The 16,262-nt window shown below is 35.5% G+C and overlaps 1 protein-coding gene across 9 annotated transcripts in view; it reads right to left on the reverse strand.

Moving 5' to 3' along the window:
- Nucleotides 1-3,201, reverse strand: part of dachd (dachshund d) — a 109,065-nt gene extending 105,864 nt beyond the window's left edge. For all 9 annotated transcript variants that reach the window (XM_084420491.1, XM_084420490.1, XM_084420489.1 and 6 more), the window contains exon 1: nt 1,230-3,201. In XM_084420491.1, coding sequence (XP_084276617.1) covers nt 1,230-1,795 — 566 coding nt within the window. In that variant the 5' untranslated portion in view covers nt 1,796-3,201. The remainder of the gene's footprint in view (nt 1-1,229) is intronic.
- Between the last annotated feature and the right edge of the window lie 13,061 nt (nt 3,202-16,262).

A 16,262-nucleotide genomic window follows, 5' to 3' on the forward strand; every position in this document is an offset into this window, starting at 1 on the left:
GTTAAAAAAAAAAGAAAAAAAAAAGTTGTGATTTATTGTTCAGTTTTTGTAGCTCTGAAATTCCTCATTATAACATTATCTGAAATTGTACAACACTCAGGCTCGAATTGCTGCATGCAAGGTGTTTTGTGTTTTCATTTCAGATGAGCTGTCAACACCTTGACATTTTTAAATTAGCTTACTTTTTCTAGTAATTATTGGGCCCATTCAGATGATCACTAAAGGGTGACATTAAAGTTTCAGGGCGAATTATTCACCGATGTTACAAGCTGTAATTGTTTCCTGTGTGAAGCTGTACCTTCAAGCACTGTATCACTCCTGCCATTAAGTATACAAGCACTTATTGACTATGATTTGATTTTTCCCCAGAGGAAGAAAAGAGTAGAAAGAAATGTCTGCCTATAAATACAGCTACACGGGAGAGAGCATCTATTATAATAATTCTGACAAACATGCTTATTTAAACCTGCTCAAATAACAGAAAAGCAAATAATATTTTCCTCTTATGCTCAATAGGAGCTCAATATTGCTTACAACATGCATACATGCAGGGTGACTTTAAAACTTGAAATAAAAAAAATATATATATATATAACAAGAAAAAAGCTCTCATGTTCTATATCCACAAAACATGTTTGAGCCAACTGTCACTTATGAATTATTCATTCTGGTAAATAGTTAAAGAAAAAAGAAACACCCTGTTTTGCACATGCACTACAACACAAATAAAATGTTTGCATTTATTTACAATTGCAAAAAGTTGATTATAGTTACTTTATAGTATTCTAGAATTAGTTGTACAATTTTCTATTTTTATATTATAATTATTTTAATGATATAAGAACATGATGTGTTTTTTGCAACACCTTCAGTTTAGCAAAGATCCACGTACTTATCAAAAACTTCTTGTATTAAAGTTATTGATGCCACAATATAAGTAAATAAAAGCAAATAAAACTACAAAAAAAATATAATAAAAAGTTGTTTGTTGAACTTAAAACAATTGCAATGTTGCATCCGGCTGTAAAATTATTTTAAGTTCTAATTGGAACATATTGTAAAGTGCAAAGACAAATGTGAAAGTATTTGCAAATGTCCTGCACATCTGTTCCACGTATTACTCTAATAACAAAGTACATTCGTTTTACTTTGTACTGTAAGGTTCGCTTCACTTCTTATCTAACTTGTCTATTGATTTGGAGAACTAACAGAGTCGCACTTGTTCTGACCTGGCATTGGTGCAATCGTTGTAGAGGGTCTCGAAGTCTTTTCTGGAGATGAGTTTGCATCGGTTGACACCGGGCTGGATGGCCCCGAGTCCGCGCAGGATCCGGACCTGCTCCACGTTACACACCACCGGCGTGATCTCCAGCCGCTTGAGTTTGGTGTAGACGGTGTGCAGACCCCCGACCAGGTGTTTGAGAAACAGGTCAAACGCCTGGGGCAAGCAGATGAGCTCATGTCCGTCCACTGTGAAAGAGGCCACCTTGGCGCCCCTAAGCTCCACCATCCGACACTCATTATTCTGCGGGGTGTTTTCAACTGGGGACGGGGTCGAGTACACGGGCTTGCCGGCCAGTGAGATGCTGCTGGTGTTGGTGCTGAGAAGATCCGTGCGGAACAGATTATGGGGCGCTGACTGAGAGGGAGACGCAGAAGTGGCCGAGGGCGAGGATGATGATGCTGCGGTCGCGGAGCATGATGATGATGATGCTGATGATGCTGACGAAGAAGTTGAGATCGGACACGGCTGGACCAGAGACGATTGGGGAATCAGAGCAGCCGGTACGGCCATGGTGTTTCTGCACCTATCAAATAAGTTCAGACGGGAAGAAGAGCCAGTATGCAAAAGTAGCGCAAAGAAGAAGAAATCCCACCCGAGTGCGCTCCGCCGACGCGCGAATGGATGTGGAGAGGTGCCGTGCTGAAATTAGGGCTCTGAGAAAGATTGAGAGAGAATGACAGGAAGAAAATGAGCAGAAAAGTGTGCCTCTGCTCTGTGGATGAGTTGTTGTTGTCACAAGGTACAGAGAGGGAGGAGCCACTATCAGCCCTTTGAAACGGAGCACAATCTAATGCGACCCTAGTGGAACAGCGTTCGGAACATTTCCAGCGTTAACTTACAACCGTCGTAAACTCGGATGAAACCTGCGCCTCTTCTAGGAATGCTCTCTGAAACTCAACTTTATACGCCGTGCTCCTCTGCTTCTTATGGTTCATTGTTTTACTTGAAGTTGTCATTATTTTTGAGTGAGACAATAAGCAAATTTAAAGGTAAACATTATAATTACTTTCATTAGTACTGTGGGAATTATTTATGGAAAATATATAGCGTAAAGAAAAAAATAGCTGTTTATAAAATGTTCTGTTAAACATTATAAATATGTGTGTTATTGATATTAATGAAAGGTATTATCACTATGACAAATAATGAAAGTATAGATGCAGAAAGAACTGGATCACAACTTAAGGTGAGTTACTGGAGGGGAGAGCGGGGTGAGTTGTAACGCCATCAGTTTAACCAATTAGAAATGAGCTATAGAGGGGTGAAATTACTTCAGACATGAGCACCACCCTCCTTAGGTGACTGTAAAGAGTTATAAGAGAATTCACAGGACAAAAAAAGTAGGTAAAGTAAAGCATCACATCTGGATTAATTTGATATGCAGTCAGGTTAATGCATGTTACATGACAAAACTGGCAGCCTATCATCTGAAAAAGCAGATTATCTTGTTATAATTTATATATGTGGTATGTCATCCACACAATCCTCTCATGTAAAAAAAAATAAAAACATAGAAATAACATGTGTGAGCAAACAAGAGAGGCAGTAACACTTCCCAGGTACTTTACCTGAACCTACAAATGTGCATAAAAAGGTCAGTGTGTAGCCCACATAAAAGTAACACATGTTTTTTAGGTTATAGTTTGTGTTTTTCTATATTTGTTTTCCAATTTGAATTTAAATTTTAAATATGTTTTCACATTTTAAATACATTTCCTATAGCATTTTGATATAAACCATAAGGGGAAATTTCTATGTGTCACTGTACAAACCAGCACAGTTAATTTGTAATTTATGGGAATATTATGTATCTTAAAATTTAATATGGGGGGGATGTTACAGATGTTGAAACAAAATGTGTTATAACACTCCCCTATATACACTTTTAACATATTTCAAAAAATTAAAAGACCTTCAAAGTTTATAATAGCCTTCTGTTTTTTCTCACACGTCTCATTTTGCAACTTCAGATATGTATTTCATCAAAAACCAGATTCAAACATACGGAACTCTCCTAAAGCAGAGAGAAAACTATGAGGAAATTTACACTGTCAGAACCCTATCTATCTGAGTTAACTTAGAAGTTCAAGTTAGTCTGCTTTGATCTGCTTTAAGATAAGCAGAATGCCATTTCAGAATTGTCATTCAGGCACAGAGGTAGCATGTAGTGTAAAAATCAATATCCGCTTAAAATTCATAGCCAGACAAAGTTGCCCTTTATGTTGCTAACCTTTGCTTAAATATGCATCATATTAAGATTTCATTAAAAACAATGAATGTCATGATAGTTTGCCAACAATTTTTCATGTTAGCATGGGGTTAACTGCAAATGATGGCCATAAAATTCTACACAAAGAACTGCTTGCAGACATTCGTTAAGAGAAGAATGATGATAAGACAAAAAGGCATCCACAAACGCCACAGGACCTCTATGATGTCTCCGATTCAGAGTCTCTTAACAAGCTGGGTGGGCCTGATGAATCAAACTCCCATTAGAACAACAGTCTTTCAATAGACAAACAGCAGGATGCACAATGCAGAGAAAGTTTCTAACCTAGAACGTTCAATTAAGTTTTATTGGTTAAATTAACAATGTCTGCAATCTTTATGTATTGGGTAAATGCAAGCATCCTGGCAAGAATTTCTCGATCCCGTGCTTTAGAAGAAGCCATGTTCATTCTACATTGCATCATTATTCAATGAGCCAGGACTGAGATGAATGCTACATGATAACACAGTCCACCTGAGAGAAGTTCAAGCCAACAATAATCAAGAGGTTACATGCAACAAAGAACAGCTTGAAACAGCTGAGAACGAAATGTTAAACTGTTTTAATTAACTCCATTTAAGGTCAACAGTATAGAAATAGTATGTCCACCTCAATTAGACAGTCAATCTATTCTCTCACTTAAAACACAAGTCCCATTAGTTAATATTAGCATTATGAGCAATACATTTGTTACAGTATATATATATTAACCTTTCTTAACATTAGTTATTAACAGATAACAACTTTTGATTGTGATAATGTATTAGTAAATGTTTATATAAATATATATATTTGTCATTTCATATATTAAATAATTTAACATATATTCATGTATTGACCCATCAAAAGCCCTTACTGATTCAAGATGTTCCTTCCATAAGGGAAAAAGTGTAATTACAGAATACCAATGCGTTAACAACATTGGCATTTACACTCTTAGTGCTTGAAAAGGATCCATCAGGAAGGCAAATGGATGACATAAATGCTACCATAAATGCTACCACAAATTAAAACAATCTGACTGTTTGATCGCATTGGATAAAATGCTCAATTATCTTCCGAAGGAGCATAAAGGGTGTTCTTTGTTTCTATACTTTTTTTGAAAATGACATTTAAATGGTCTCTAAATAGTGCTTGAAGTTAGTCAACGAGATTTATGTGTTTCTTCCATGTGTTTATATGATATCAGAGGCCCATGATGACTGCTGGAGGATGACATGACATCGCTAATGAGGAAAGGCCCATCGCAAGACCGCACGCACAAGGGTTTGAAGGCGTTGCAGTGCTGATGACTAACTCCTTCCACTTTGTTTATGGTATTTGTTACAGGGAACAAACAGCAAACATCAGACATACATGAATCATCAAACAAGCTGACAACAGTACATCTACTTTCTTTCCTAATCCTCAGCACTCCGGCTAGAAGACTAACGAATCGGGAGGCATCTGGGAATAAAGTGGGTGCACAGAGTTTCCCTCCATCTTTATGAATCACCATAAAGCTAACGTACCAGTGTTTAAAAGTAGAACTACGATATGACTCGCGTATGATCAATGGCACTGTATATTGTTTGATATAATAATTTATTCAGCCTATAAGGCTTTGATAAAACAATGTTGAAAAGCAATTTAAATTAAATTCATTTAAATGTCAATTCTCATGGTTAGGATTTTTCTATAATTGGCTATTTAATTAAAATAATTTTCACAGTCATTAATACAGCTCGCAACTTGTAGTGCTCTGACATGTTTTAATTACATGGTATTAACAAAATTGATATGCTTTAGAAAGCATGGTGAATAAGAAATAATTACACCAATCATACATCATCCCCCTTATGGACATTAAGAGTATTTCAACATAATTGATGAACTTTGAAAAGGGAGATAAATAACTTTAATTGCATAAAATGGGCGTACCTGGTTCAAATGGAATCAGCCGCCATCGCATTGCAACATATTGGCAGATTCCACTAAATGCAAATCTGCTCACTGACTCATCTGATGAATAAACATGACTTTCATGCAGTAAATATTTGGGTACATCTGAAAGTGTGGTACGTCTGTCTTCTGACTCACGTTCATTACTCACATTGTTCTGTTTTTGGGGGAGGATGCAGCTTAAAATGCCGCTCAGACAAACAGAGTGCAGAGTGAGACAAATACTTATTGATTTTGAATATTTGTCTCCTCAAGGTCGCATGCTATTGACCCCATCCATCCGGAGACGCCCCCCGCCACACACACACACACACACACACCATGGCAGAGGGCAGATGACAGAGTGGTCACAGTCAGTTCTACCATCAGCTGAAAGTGTCGACCCTCACCGTCACCCACCTTCTGGGTCAGTGAGAGAGATGCAGGAATTGGAGAGATTCTGCATTGATAAAACTGTAAAACAGAAATGACAAGTTTAAAAAAAAAAAAATGTGTATATATATATATTGGTATATCTGAAATAGAAAAGCTGCCTTCCTTTCCATTCATTCCTTTAAAGAAATTAAATATTTTGCAGGTACACAAAGAACAGGGTTAATACACAGAGACGCCCAATTAGAGCCCCCTCATTTAGTAGACGTCTGAAGGAAAACTTTATGACAGGCAGTTTGGGACTGTCATTAAATTAGATGTTGTGAGAATGATAGCACACTTTCTTTGCTTAATGAGAATGGAGTTTCTCCCCAGACTGGAATTTTCGGAGTTCACTGCCGTCGGAATGTCTCACAAAGAGAAACTATGGCTCTCTTTGTTGTGTTCACATTACAGATGAGATCAGAAAGTAAACAGAGAGCAAATGTGCTCCAATAAAACTACAGATCTTCTAGCCGGCTCATTTCCATAAAGCAGTTCCTGCGCAAATCAGGTATGACCTTCAGAGACATAATTAAAGCAAATATTTTTAGTCCCTGATTGGAATGTTGCATGTCAATACAAATTGTGAAGGAACCTCGTAACAGAATGCAGATTTTATTGTTTACAGGATGTATGGAATCTGAAATGATAAAAGTCTATAGCTGCATCTGAATTAAGTTCCTATAAGGAGTTCATATAAATACTCAATAAAAATAGTACTTTTTTTTTTTTTTTTATGTAAGATTCACGCAGTTAATCCATTTAATTACAAGTCTCATTTATCAGTAAAAGATGAATAAAAACCCTCTTAACTGAAATATTCTTTATTAATAAAACAGATTTAACAAACGTTAACAAATGTCAGTTGCACTCTTTGTTCAGTGGAATTGAATCAAAGCTTCAAATAACTTATTTTGAACAAACATTAATAAAAAAATGGATGCTTATTAATGACAATGTTAAAACAGTTGTGTACAATTTATTTTCAGGATACTTTGATGAATAGAAAGTTCAAAAGAACAGCATTTATCTGGAATAGAGAGCTTTTGTAACTATGCACTGCCATTCAAAAGTTTGGGGTAAGAATTTTTTTTTTTTTTTTTTTGGAAAGAAATTAATGCTTTTATTCAAGGAGGCATTGAATTCATCAAAAGAGACAGTACCAACATATCTTACAAAAACTTTCTATTTCAGATAAATGCTGCTCTTTTGGACTTTCTACAAATCAAAGAATCCTGAACAAATATTGCACACAACTGTTTTCAACATTGATAACAATAATAAATGTTTCTTGAGCAAGAAATCAGCATATTATAATGATTTCTGAAGGATTATGTGAGACTGAAGACTGGAGTAATGATGCTGAAAATTCAGCTTTGCCAACACAGGAATAAATTGCATTTTTAAATATATTCAAATAGAAAACAGTTCTTTTAAATTGTAAAAAATATTTCACAATATTACTGTTATCAACATACACATATACACATACACACACACACATATACATATATATATATATATATATATATATATATATATATATATATATATATATATATATACATATATACATATATATATATATATATATATATATATATATATATATATATATACATATACATATACATATATATATATATATATATATATATATATATATATACACACATATATATACATATACATATACATACATATACATATATATATATATATATAGCTACCTAGCCTAGCATAAACTTGGAACGCAGCGGTTCATTATGTGCATTAGAGATATGCTGCCATGAAATAATTATCAGATGTCAAGCTGTTCTGATGCTCAGATCCATTTGTGCGGTTGTTATGATGATGCCATCCTGCCTTACAACTCTCTCTCTCTCTCTCTCTCTCTGTGCATCCTGTCTGCAGATATATCTGCAGATCTCAGGATTCACTTGGAAAGATGCCAGCTGAGTGTCTTGTGAGCTGAGCTGGCAAAACGTCCAAACGTATGTAAAATACTGCCCCTCTGGTGATATCAGTCTTTAAAAGAGAGCTAATTTCATTTTTTCAAAAGAAGTCGCTTGATAGCCGCACAATTACTCTGCGGTGCCCCGTATACCCTGTTTAAAGCCGCACAGACTTTTATATCAGGCGAGAGATTTGTGGATATCTAAATTGGAAGGTAAACCTGTATAAACAGTAGTAATTACCGTGCCATTCACAGGGCCTGTTGTGCTCGTTCGGCAACAGCCACAGTGATTAAAATGAATCTCCATCGACTTCTCCATTAAATTGCTGGCAGTGGCGATCCTTTGACCTTTCCCATTGATTGAACATAACAATCACAATTCAATTGTAATGCAAAGAGAACATTTGTTATAATGTACATGAGATGCATGAGCCATTTCCTAGAGGGTTGAGGTAATCAATGAAGTGACTTCAAAAGGAACCCGCACAAAGACTCATTCTAGTCAGAATCCGCGGTACATATCGAACCCAACGTTCAGCCGTCGGCTGCATTACTCAATACGTTTGCATCCTATAAAGAAACATATTGTGCATCCAAAACCCTCGGTGTCATTTTATGCTCGTCACAATAGCCCAAATACTGATCGGTATGGTCCATTTGTTTTGATCTGTTAGAATGCTACGCCTTCCCAGAATTCACTGCATGTGGCACAGAGGTCTAAGGAAATGATTACAGCTGACATTTGGCTGAATTTTTTTTCTGCAATGTTCTCTGCACATCCACTGATTGGAAACATCTGTATATGATACCGATGTGATGGTTATGAAACGCTTTTAAACTTGTGATTACTTGTACGTAACTCTACTCCCTCCCTCTGACCAGGAAGGAAAAACTCTGTGAAATACCCGGCTTCTAATCAGCATTTAATTCTGATTTTAAGAGCAGTGCTAGATCATGCATTTCAAAAACGAAGAGTATGTGAATAATGTCCTTAAGGGAATCTGCCGAATTGAGAGATTATAGTTTACACGCACATTAAACAGATTAAACCAGTCAGATCTCAAAAGGCAGTTTATCTAATGGAGAAAATGTAGTATGCTAATTGGGTAAAGTCTGGTGCTGAAATTACACACAAGTTCTTCTCGCAGTGTGTAGATTTAAGGGTAAAGTTTGATTAAAATCGCAAGGCTAATCAGGGAAATAAGCTGCAAAACATTCCCTGAACGAAAGCGGGCTCGCCACACAAAAAAGTAATTGTCTCGAAAAAGTTCTGCGATGACAGATTCAATTCCATTTAGTAAATGTTTAATAAATGTTATACAAACACGGCCGCCTATCTCACTGTATTCAGAAAACAAAGGGAAACTTTAATTGCTTTAATCATCCCCTGCTTTGACGTTGTTATTGGCTTTAAAAATAGCAGTTAACAGTAACTGTCTTGTAAAGGAAATTGAACCACATTTGCGAAATGATCCCCAATTAAGATATGGCCATCCAGACCAGCAAAGTTGAACTGGGGTGTTGTGTCTAAGAAAAGCAGTCGATGCCATACAAAGCTATTTAATTAGCTGAAATGCCCGAAGAAAACAGCCAGCTTTATATGTATCACTTTAATCAAATTTAAAGTGATTGCATCCCTTTTGAAGATTCCAGAGCACTGATATGTTCATTAACATGAATTATGTTCATGTGGACAGAACGAGGTAGTTGTTTCTCACAGAAATGACAGTGAAACGTCAGGAAGCTCACCCTAAGCAAAACAGAAACGTGCATTTCTGTTTCGTGTCTTTAGTGTTCACTAATGTGTTTCAACATAGCGCAGTGCGTTTAATCTGCACTAAAGGGAAATAATGCGTTTCCTGCCTTATTTACCATGCTTGCTTAACAAGTGCTGTACAATTAGAATTGTTAATAGATTGAGAAAAACAAAAGGACTTTGAAGGTGGGAAAGTGCTGACATTATTTCACAGGGGAAAAGCACCCCTGAGAGAAAAAAAAAGCTCTGCAATAAATGTAGTTTCCTGCACTGTTCTTCAATGAAACACCGCTCCCTCTCATTAGAAATGCCATAGAAGACATAAATCAAGGACAGTAAAAATTTCACTGCCTCCGCGATAAATTACGCACTTTGCGCGTCGGACAGCAACTGTGTAAACATTGTAATTTCGCTTGATTCCCGTTAAATGTATGCAGACTTTTACAATCCATAAACAGATCCGGAATAAAAGTTAATAAATGTCAAAATTTGCATTCTGGAAAAAAAAGAGCATCTTGCTGCATTTTTGCAAATATCAATCTATGAACCTTTCAACATTTTGTCAGACAAAATGCTAATTGTACCTTTAGGAATTTGGGACACAGTGACAAGAAATGAGATGCCCTGTCCTTTTAGATGTGGAAATCAACTGGGGTAGCATACAGAAACCCTCGCCAAGGCAAAGCAAACACCGCCAGACACGTTTTCTATGTGGAATTATCAGTGCATAATGATACATCTCTCTTAGATAAAAACTGCTTGATACATTCACCGTAGATAGTCAAACTTTGCACAACATAAGTACTGTAAATACATCAGATCTATAATAATAGCCTACATGACCATCATTATAAAATGATAGACTATATATAGTTTTTTTCATAAATAAAGTTGTTTGGGATATTTAAGAGACTATCTGGTGAAACTGAGAATACAAATTGGTTTGTTTCATCGTGTCAAAGGCTTCTTCTTCATCTGTTGTCCCATCATTCCAACACTGAGGCTAATTTAACAAGGGAGAATTAAGAGTGCAAAAAGTGCTTACACAAAAGGTTTCCAAGTTATTTGCTTGGAATTGATTTGAACACTTAAACAGAATCCTAACTAAGGGCTTATGTGGGCCAGGCCATCTGCATTTCACCGTAAACACATGCAGATACATATTGGTTTACGGATATCTATCGGAAATGCCAGCTGAAGCTAGCAATGTGTTTCCAAACAAAGCATAATTTGTTTATTTTTACCCAACAAACATGTTCTACAGCGTCCTTATGAGCGATTAGCAATGTTGTTCTTCAAAGGTCCTTAAGAAGAGTTTAATGCAGTTCTTGCCCGTCCTCCCATTAATCCAAGCTCAGTTAAGAGTCTGCCATCTGGATGTGTGTTCCTTGCGATAAATATGATTTAGAGTTGATTCAGACATGTTCCCCGCACCGTGTGTGCGTGGATTTCAGAATTAAACGGCACAAACAAATGTGGAGAAGAGAGCAAATTAATATCTCTCGTTTCAGAGCTTCATAACAAAGCCCCACCCCTTAATTACAGGCTGTAATCATTTTGCGAAACACACATATCAAGGAATTCAATTACCATCATAGAGCCCTTGCACAAATCAACTGATCTTACAAATATAAAATATCTCCTGATGCTTGTTGTAGGTCATTCTGAAACAACACCAGTTGCCTACTTGTTTAAAACTATGCTGGGATCAAGTTATTTGAGTAATCGACATCATTTTGTGAAATTGTAACTGAACGTGTGAATATCAGATAATGCTGGATCTAATTACCTTCCTTTTGAGCTTCAGATGTTGTTCAGCTGTGCCAAGCAACAGTGACCTCTACAGGGATTGAAGATGGAAAACTCAGATACACTTTTGACTTCCTGCAGTAACCTCCTCAAAGGGAAAAACAGAGGATAGGATCATTAAAAAGCTATTAAAATTCTAAAAGTTAATAGTAAATGTAAATGTAGATGGTAAATGTAGAAAAAAGACACGATGTAAATGGTAAAACCAATAAAAAAATCATATTAAAAGCCTCCTCTTACCCATTTATGTGGCATACTTACAGTATAATCTAATGTATAATCATTTATTCTGTAATAATTTAAGGTAATTTTCAAAATATTCCATTAAAATGTATTTATTTTAATAGATGCATTTCTGACACGCAACTAGTAAGCAATTCCATGTTATAAATAAATAATATTTATAAATATATAGTAAGATTTATACTTTTATGGTCCAGTTCTGACTATTAACTAACTATTAACTATTTGCCTCAATAGGCTCCCAATTACTGCTTATTAATAGTTAGTTATGTAGTTTTTAAGATTAGGTATGGATTAAAGAATGTATACTATGCAGAATAAGGCATTAATATGTGCTTTATAAGCACTAATAAACAGCCAATACAAGATTTACCTATTGTTTTTAAGTCAGTTTAATGTAATTTAAGTTAATTGTAAATTTAAGGCAGCAACTTAATATTACAATTTAGTTAATTGTGAGAATTGGACCCTTAACTAAAGTGTTACCGCAATTCCACATTATAAATAAATTGTATTTGTACCATTTTCACAAACTTTTCACAAAAATAATATTGAAAACTGTCATTCTGACAACTCATCTATTGTTTGGTACAGAATAAACAAAAGGCAACTTCAGTTCAGGAGAAGATCTCCCTGAAGGCGAAGTCTTGGACACATCCAGGTGTAACGGAAGCAAACCCAGAAAGTGTTGCCAAGACATTTCTCCCTCGCTTCTAAACTTTAGCACAGGAGGACAAAGTGTCTTTCACAGAGAAGAGGGGGTAGAAAAGAAAGGGTGCCAAACATCACGAGGCAGAGCCAAACGCTGTATCAAGCAGGAGGAATGACTGATGAAAAGATAAGGGACAAACCAAAGAAAGCAGACCAAACAGGAAAAGCAGGCGAGCAGCAAATGGAGGGGTGTAGCCTGGGCCGACACAGAGCGTATGGTGGACGCTCACGTTGCATGTATCTGCTTTTGTTTAGTGCAGACTAGAAAGCACATTTTTTCTCTATCTCATAAAAACATTCCGGTAACTTTTCTCTTTGCGGTGCATATAAAAACACGAATAACATTTCTAACTAGCATGTATCTAGCAAGGAAATCACTCAAGCATAACGAATAAGTAACCTATTTAAGATTAAACCAAGAATGTGAACATATTCTGTGCTGATTTATTTATTTTTTTCTCCCCGTGTACAAAAGACACACAAGCCATGTTGTGCCTACTGCTGCCGAGTTTTCTTTTATGCATTCACATTCAGTTCGGCAGCATCAAATCCTCCAGAGAGCCAGCATTGTCCTCTCGCATGTCCCCTGGGTTTCCCCATCACATAGCTGCATCTCTCATGCACACAATATAACACCCAGAAGATCCAGCGGCAAGCGGGCTCTTTTTAAACGCTCGCACGCAATTTGAGGAAGATTAATTAAAATGCTATTAAAGCCACTGCTGATTGTGTTGATTCTCAAAGACTTTGCAAATTATTCCACTTTTACTGAGGCCTTAAACAAACGGACTCAATAGCCTTTCACTGATTTCTCCCTCTGAATAATAAGCATCTGTTATGTCATTATGCACAGAAATAAAAGGGACACATACTTTCCCCGGTGATGTGGAAAGAACGTTTTGCACCAATAGAAGATCTGCGACTGTAGTGTTACAAATGTATGAGCACCGTGGTTTCATATCGACATGGTTCAAACGCTTTCAAAGGCCGGGGTTTGCTCTAGTGGACTTGAATGTGTAGTCTCTGGTGCATAAAGTGAAACATAAGGCCTAGTAATGACGCTCCGTCTAATAGGATACAAAGCCTGAGGCATTAAGAAAAAAGCGTGTTCACCATGGATATGAAAAAAGTGACTCTTTTTCGTATACTAATATATACTTAAGACTGTTGAAAAAATATATATTTTCCAGTTTACAGAACCTTTTGAGTCACAAATACTAAGAACATGTTGGACCAACAGAATTCCCCCAAATGTTTTTCCAACTAGTCAAAAGTTGTCTAAAAATTTTAAATTGAAAAATATTGCTGAAATGATAAGTTTCATGCACAGCAGGACTAAATTATGGGATTACTGTTTCGCCATCTGCTGACTTTTATTTAAACTTTTGTTGTTGTTTTGTCATTATTGTTAGTTATTTGTTGTGTTCATGGTTTTAAGAGCTCATCTTTTTATTGAGGTCCATATACAACCTTCTTAAACTATATATATATATATATATATATATATATATATATATATATATATATATATATATATATATATATATATATATATATATCCCTCTATTGCATAGTGTTGCTTCAGGGTAACATACCCATTTTCCCTCATATTCTCAGGTTTACAAAATCATACACCAAAAAAAACCTGCTTATTTTAATCTGGAGGAAGTATGAAAAGCCAATAGAATGCTTGTATTTGATTACATGACTTGTCCAACCCCCTTTTCAATGTCTTTTCCTCACCTGCACTCACATGCGGCAGCCATGTTTTTTCAGCTCCACAAAACTTTGAAAAAGTGACATTTTCCTTAGGATTTCCATGAAATAAAAAATATTTTCACAATTTTGGGTAAGTTCTGATTTAATTTCACTCTGTTGATTATGTTTCTTTTGTAAATGGGTAAAATAGCTATGTTGCCTCAAAGGAACAATATGCAACAGTGGAATGAGAATTCCCTGTTTTCATGCTAGTTAGCAACACAATATTATCAGCAGGTTCATATATAGGTTCAGGTTTAGACCTGAAAAAAAGACGGGGCGCAACTGCACCTCTACCCCCGGCCCCAGTCCGTTTGGACCGCATAGACCACTGGTCTGTCTACAGTGAAAACAGAGGGAGGTGTAAATATCCTGGATGCAATGGCATAATCAAGTGCATGAAATGTGACGTGTTTCTGTGTCACACTCCTGACAAAAACTGTTTCTTCTCCTTTCACACACACAGTAACCTAAGAAGAAGAAGTGGCTCATCCATGATTTATGTGTTAATACTGAATGATCCACCAGTGTTGTTTGTTCTTTAGTCTGTTTTAAACAACACAAATTAGTTTTCTATCCAGTTTTTGATTTTTAACATGAAAATTGAATGAGAATGAATGCATAAAAATAATACTCCTTTGTTGCGCATTGTTACTTCTAGGTAACAAACCCCACTAAGATGGTAACTGGTTGTAACTGTATTAATTTTTCAGCACAAATGTTTTTTTTTTAAATGAAGCTGATGTTGAAGATCTTTCATAAAATGTGTTTTGTTATGAAATAAAGAGATATATTTTAAATAGACTGCACTTTTTGTATTTATTCCCATTATTGCATGTTGTTGCGCCAAAGTAACATACCTAGATCTACCCCCTATTATTATAATTTTGTAAATTATGTGTTGAATTGTTCAATGTGCTCTATGACTGGTAATAAAATGTGTGGAAATATTTTTTTTCTCTATTATTTCATATATCATGCAATAGAGGGTATGCTTTGAAAGGTGATTGTGCCTTCAGAAACAATTAAAGATAGCATTCACTATTCAAATATGTATTCTATGGATATGGCTACCAACATGATGTATCAGTCTATTGTGTTAATTGAAAATTTGTTGAACAATTAAAATCTTTAGTTGCCTTGATAAATGTATTAACTGAATGAGGTATTTCACATTTAGTGCATATATATATATATATATATATATATATATATATATATATATATATATATATATATATATATATATATATATATATATATATACACATGTGAGAATCATTTAGGGTGAACCAGTTCACTTGAATCTATCAGACGTTCCAACACTATGAGAGAGATTTATTTAGGATGAACTGATTCACAAGAACCATCTGACTTTCCAGTGCTATATAAGGAAAAAATAGAGAGAACCATTCAGCTGAGCATGTTTGATTAATACCCCAGTTTAGTAACGCCATTTAAAAACAAGAGCTTACTGGAAAAGCTACAGGACTTTGAAAACAGCTGAACAAGTGTTACAGTAGCGGAATCACTTTTTATACACTTATTTACCAACACTGTTCTAAAATCTCTTCATAAGGCATTTAGTGTGTTTTCTGCTATTAGCATACATAAAACACTATGAATGTTGTATTAGCTTTAAATTTGATGTAACACTTTTTCGATAAAGACAACTTTAGTAACTTTGCAACTACATGTCAACAACCAGTCATGAGAGTATTAGACGGTCTGCGTAATATCTGCTAACACTTTATTTTGATGTTCCCCAACAGACATTCTACTGACTACAAGTAACTTTGCAACTACATGTCAATTTATACTAACCCTAACCTTAACACTCAACCTTAATACTTTAACGAGAGTTAGTTGACATGTTGTAAAGTTCCTTCTAGTTAGTAGAATTTCTAAAGTCTAACCTTAATTTTTTGTTTGTTTGTTTTAGAAAATTCAATAAAGACTAAAAATCAAATCTAAAATATGTACCAATAGGTGAACCCAGCTCCATTGTTTCATTATTTGCAAGCTCGCATATCACTTTCCAGTTGTGATGCAAATACGCTCAAAAAAGTCTGGTTACCCCTACAAAACTCTCCCGGAGGATTCGAAACTCTAAGTTCAG

This window comes from Rutilus rutilus (assembly GCF_951802725.1).
Source record: "Rutilus rutilus genome assembly, chromosome: 10".
Lineage (NCBI taxonomy): Eukaryota > Metazoa > Chordata > Actinopteri > Cypriniformes > Leuciscidae > Rutilus > Rutilus rutilus.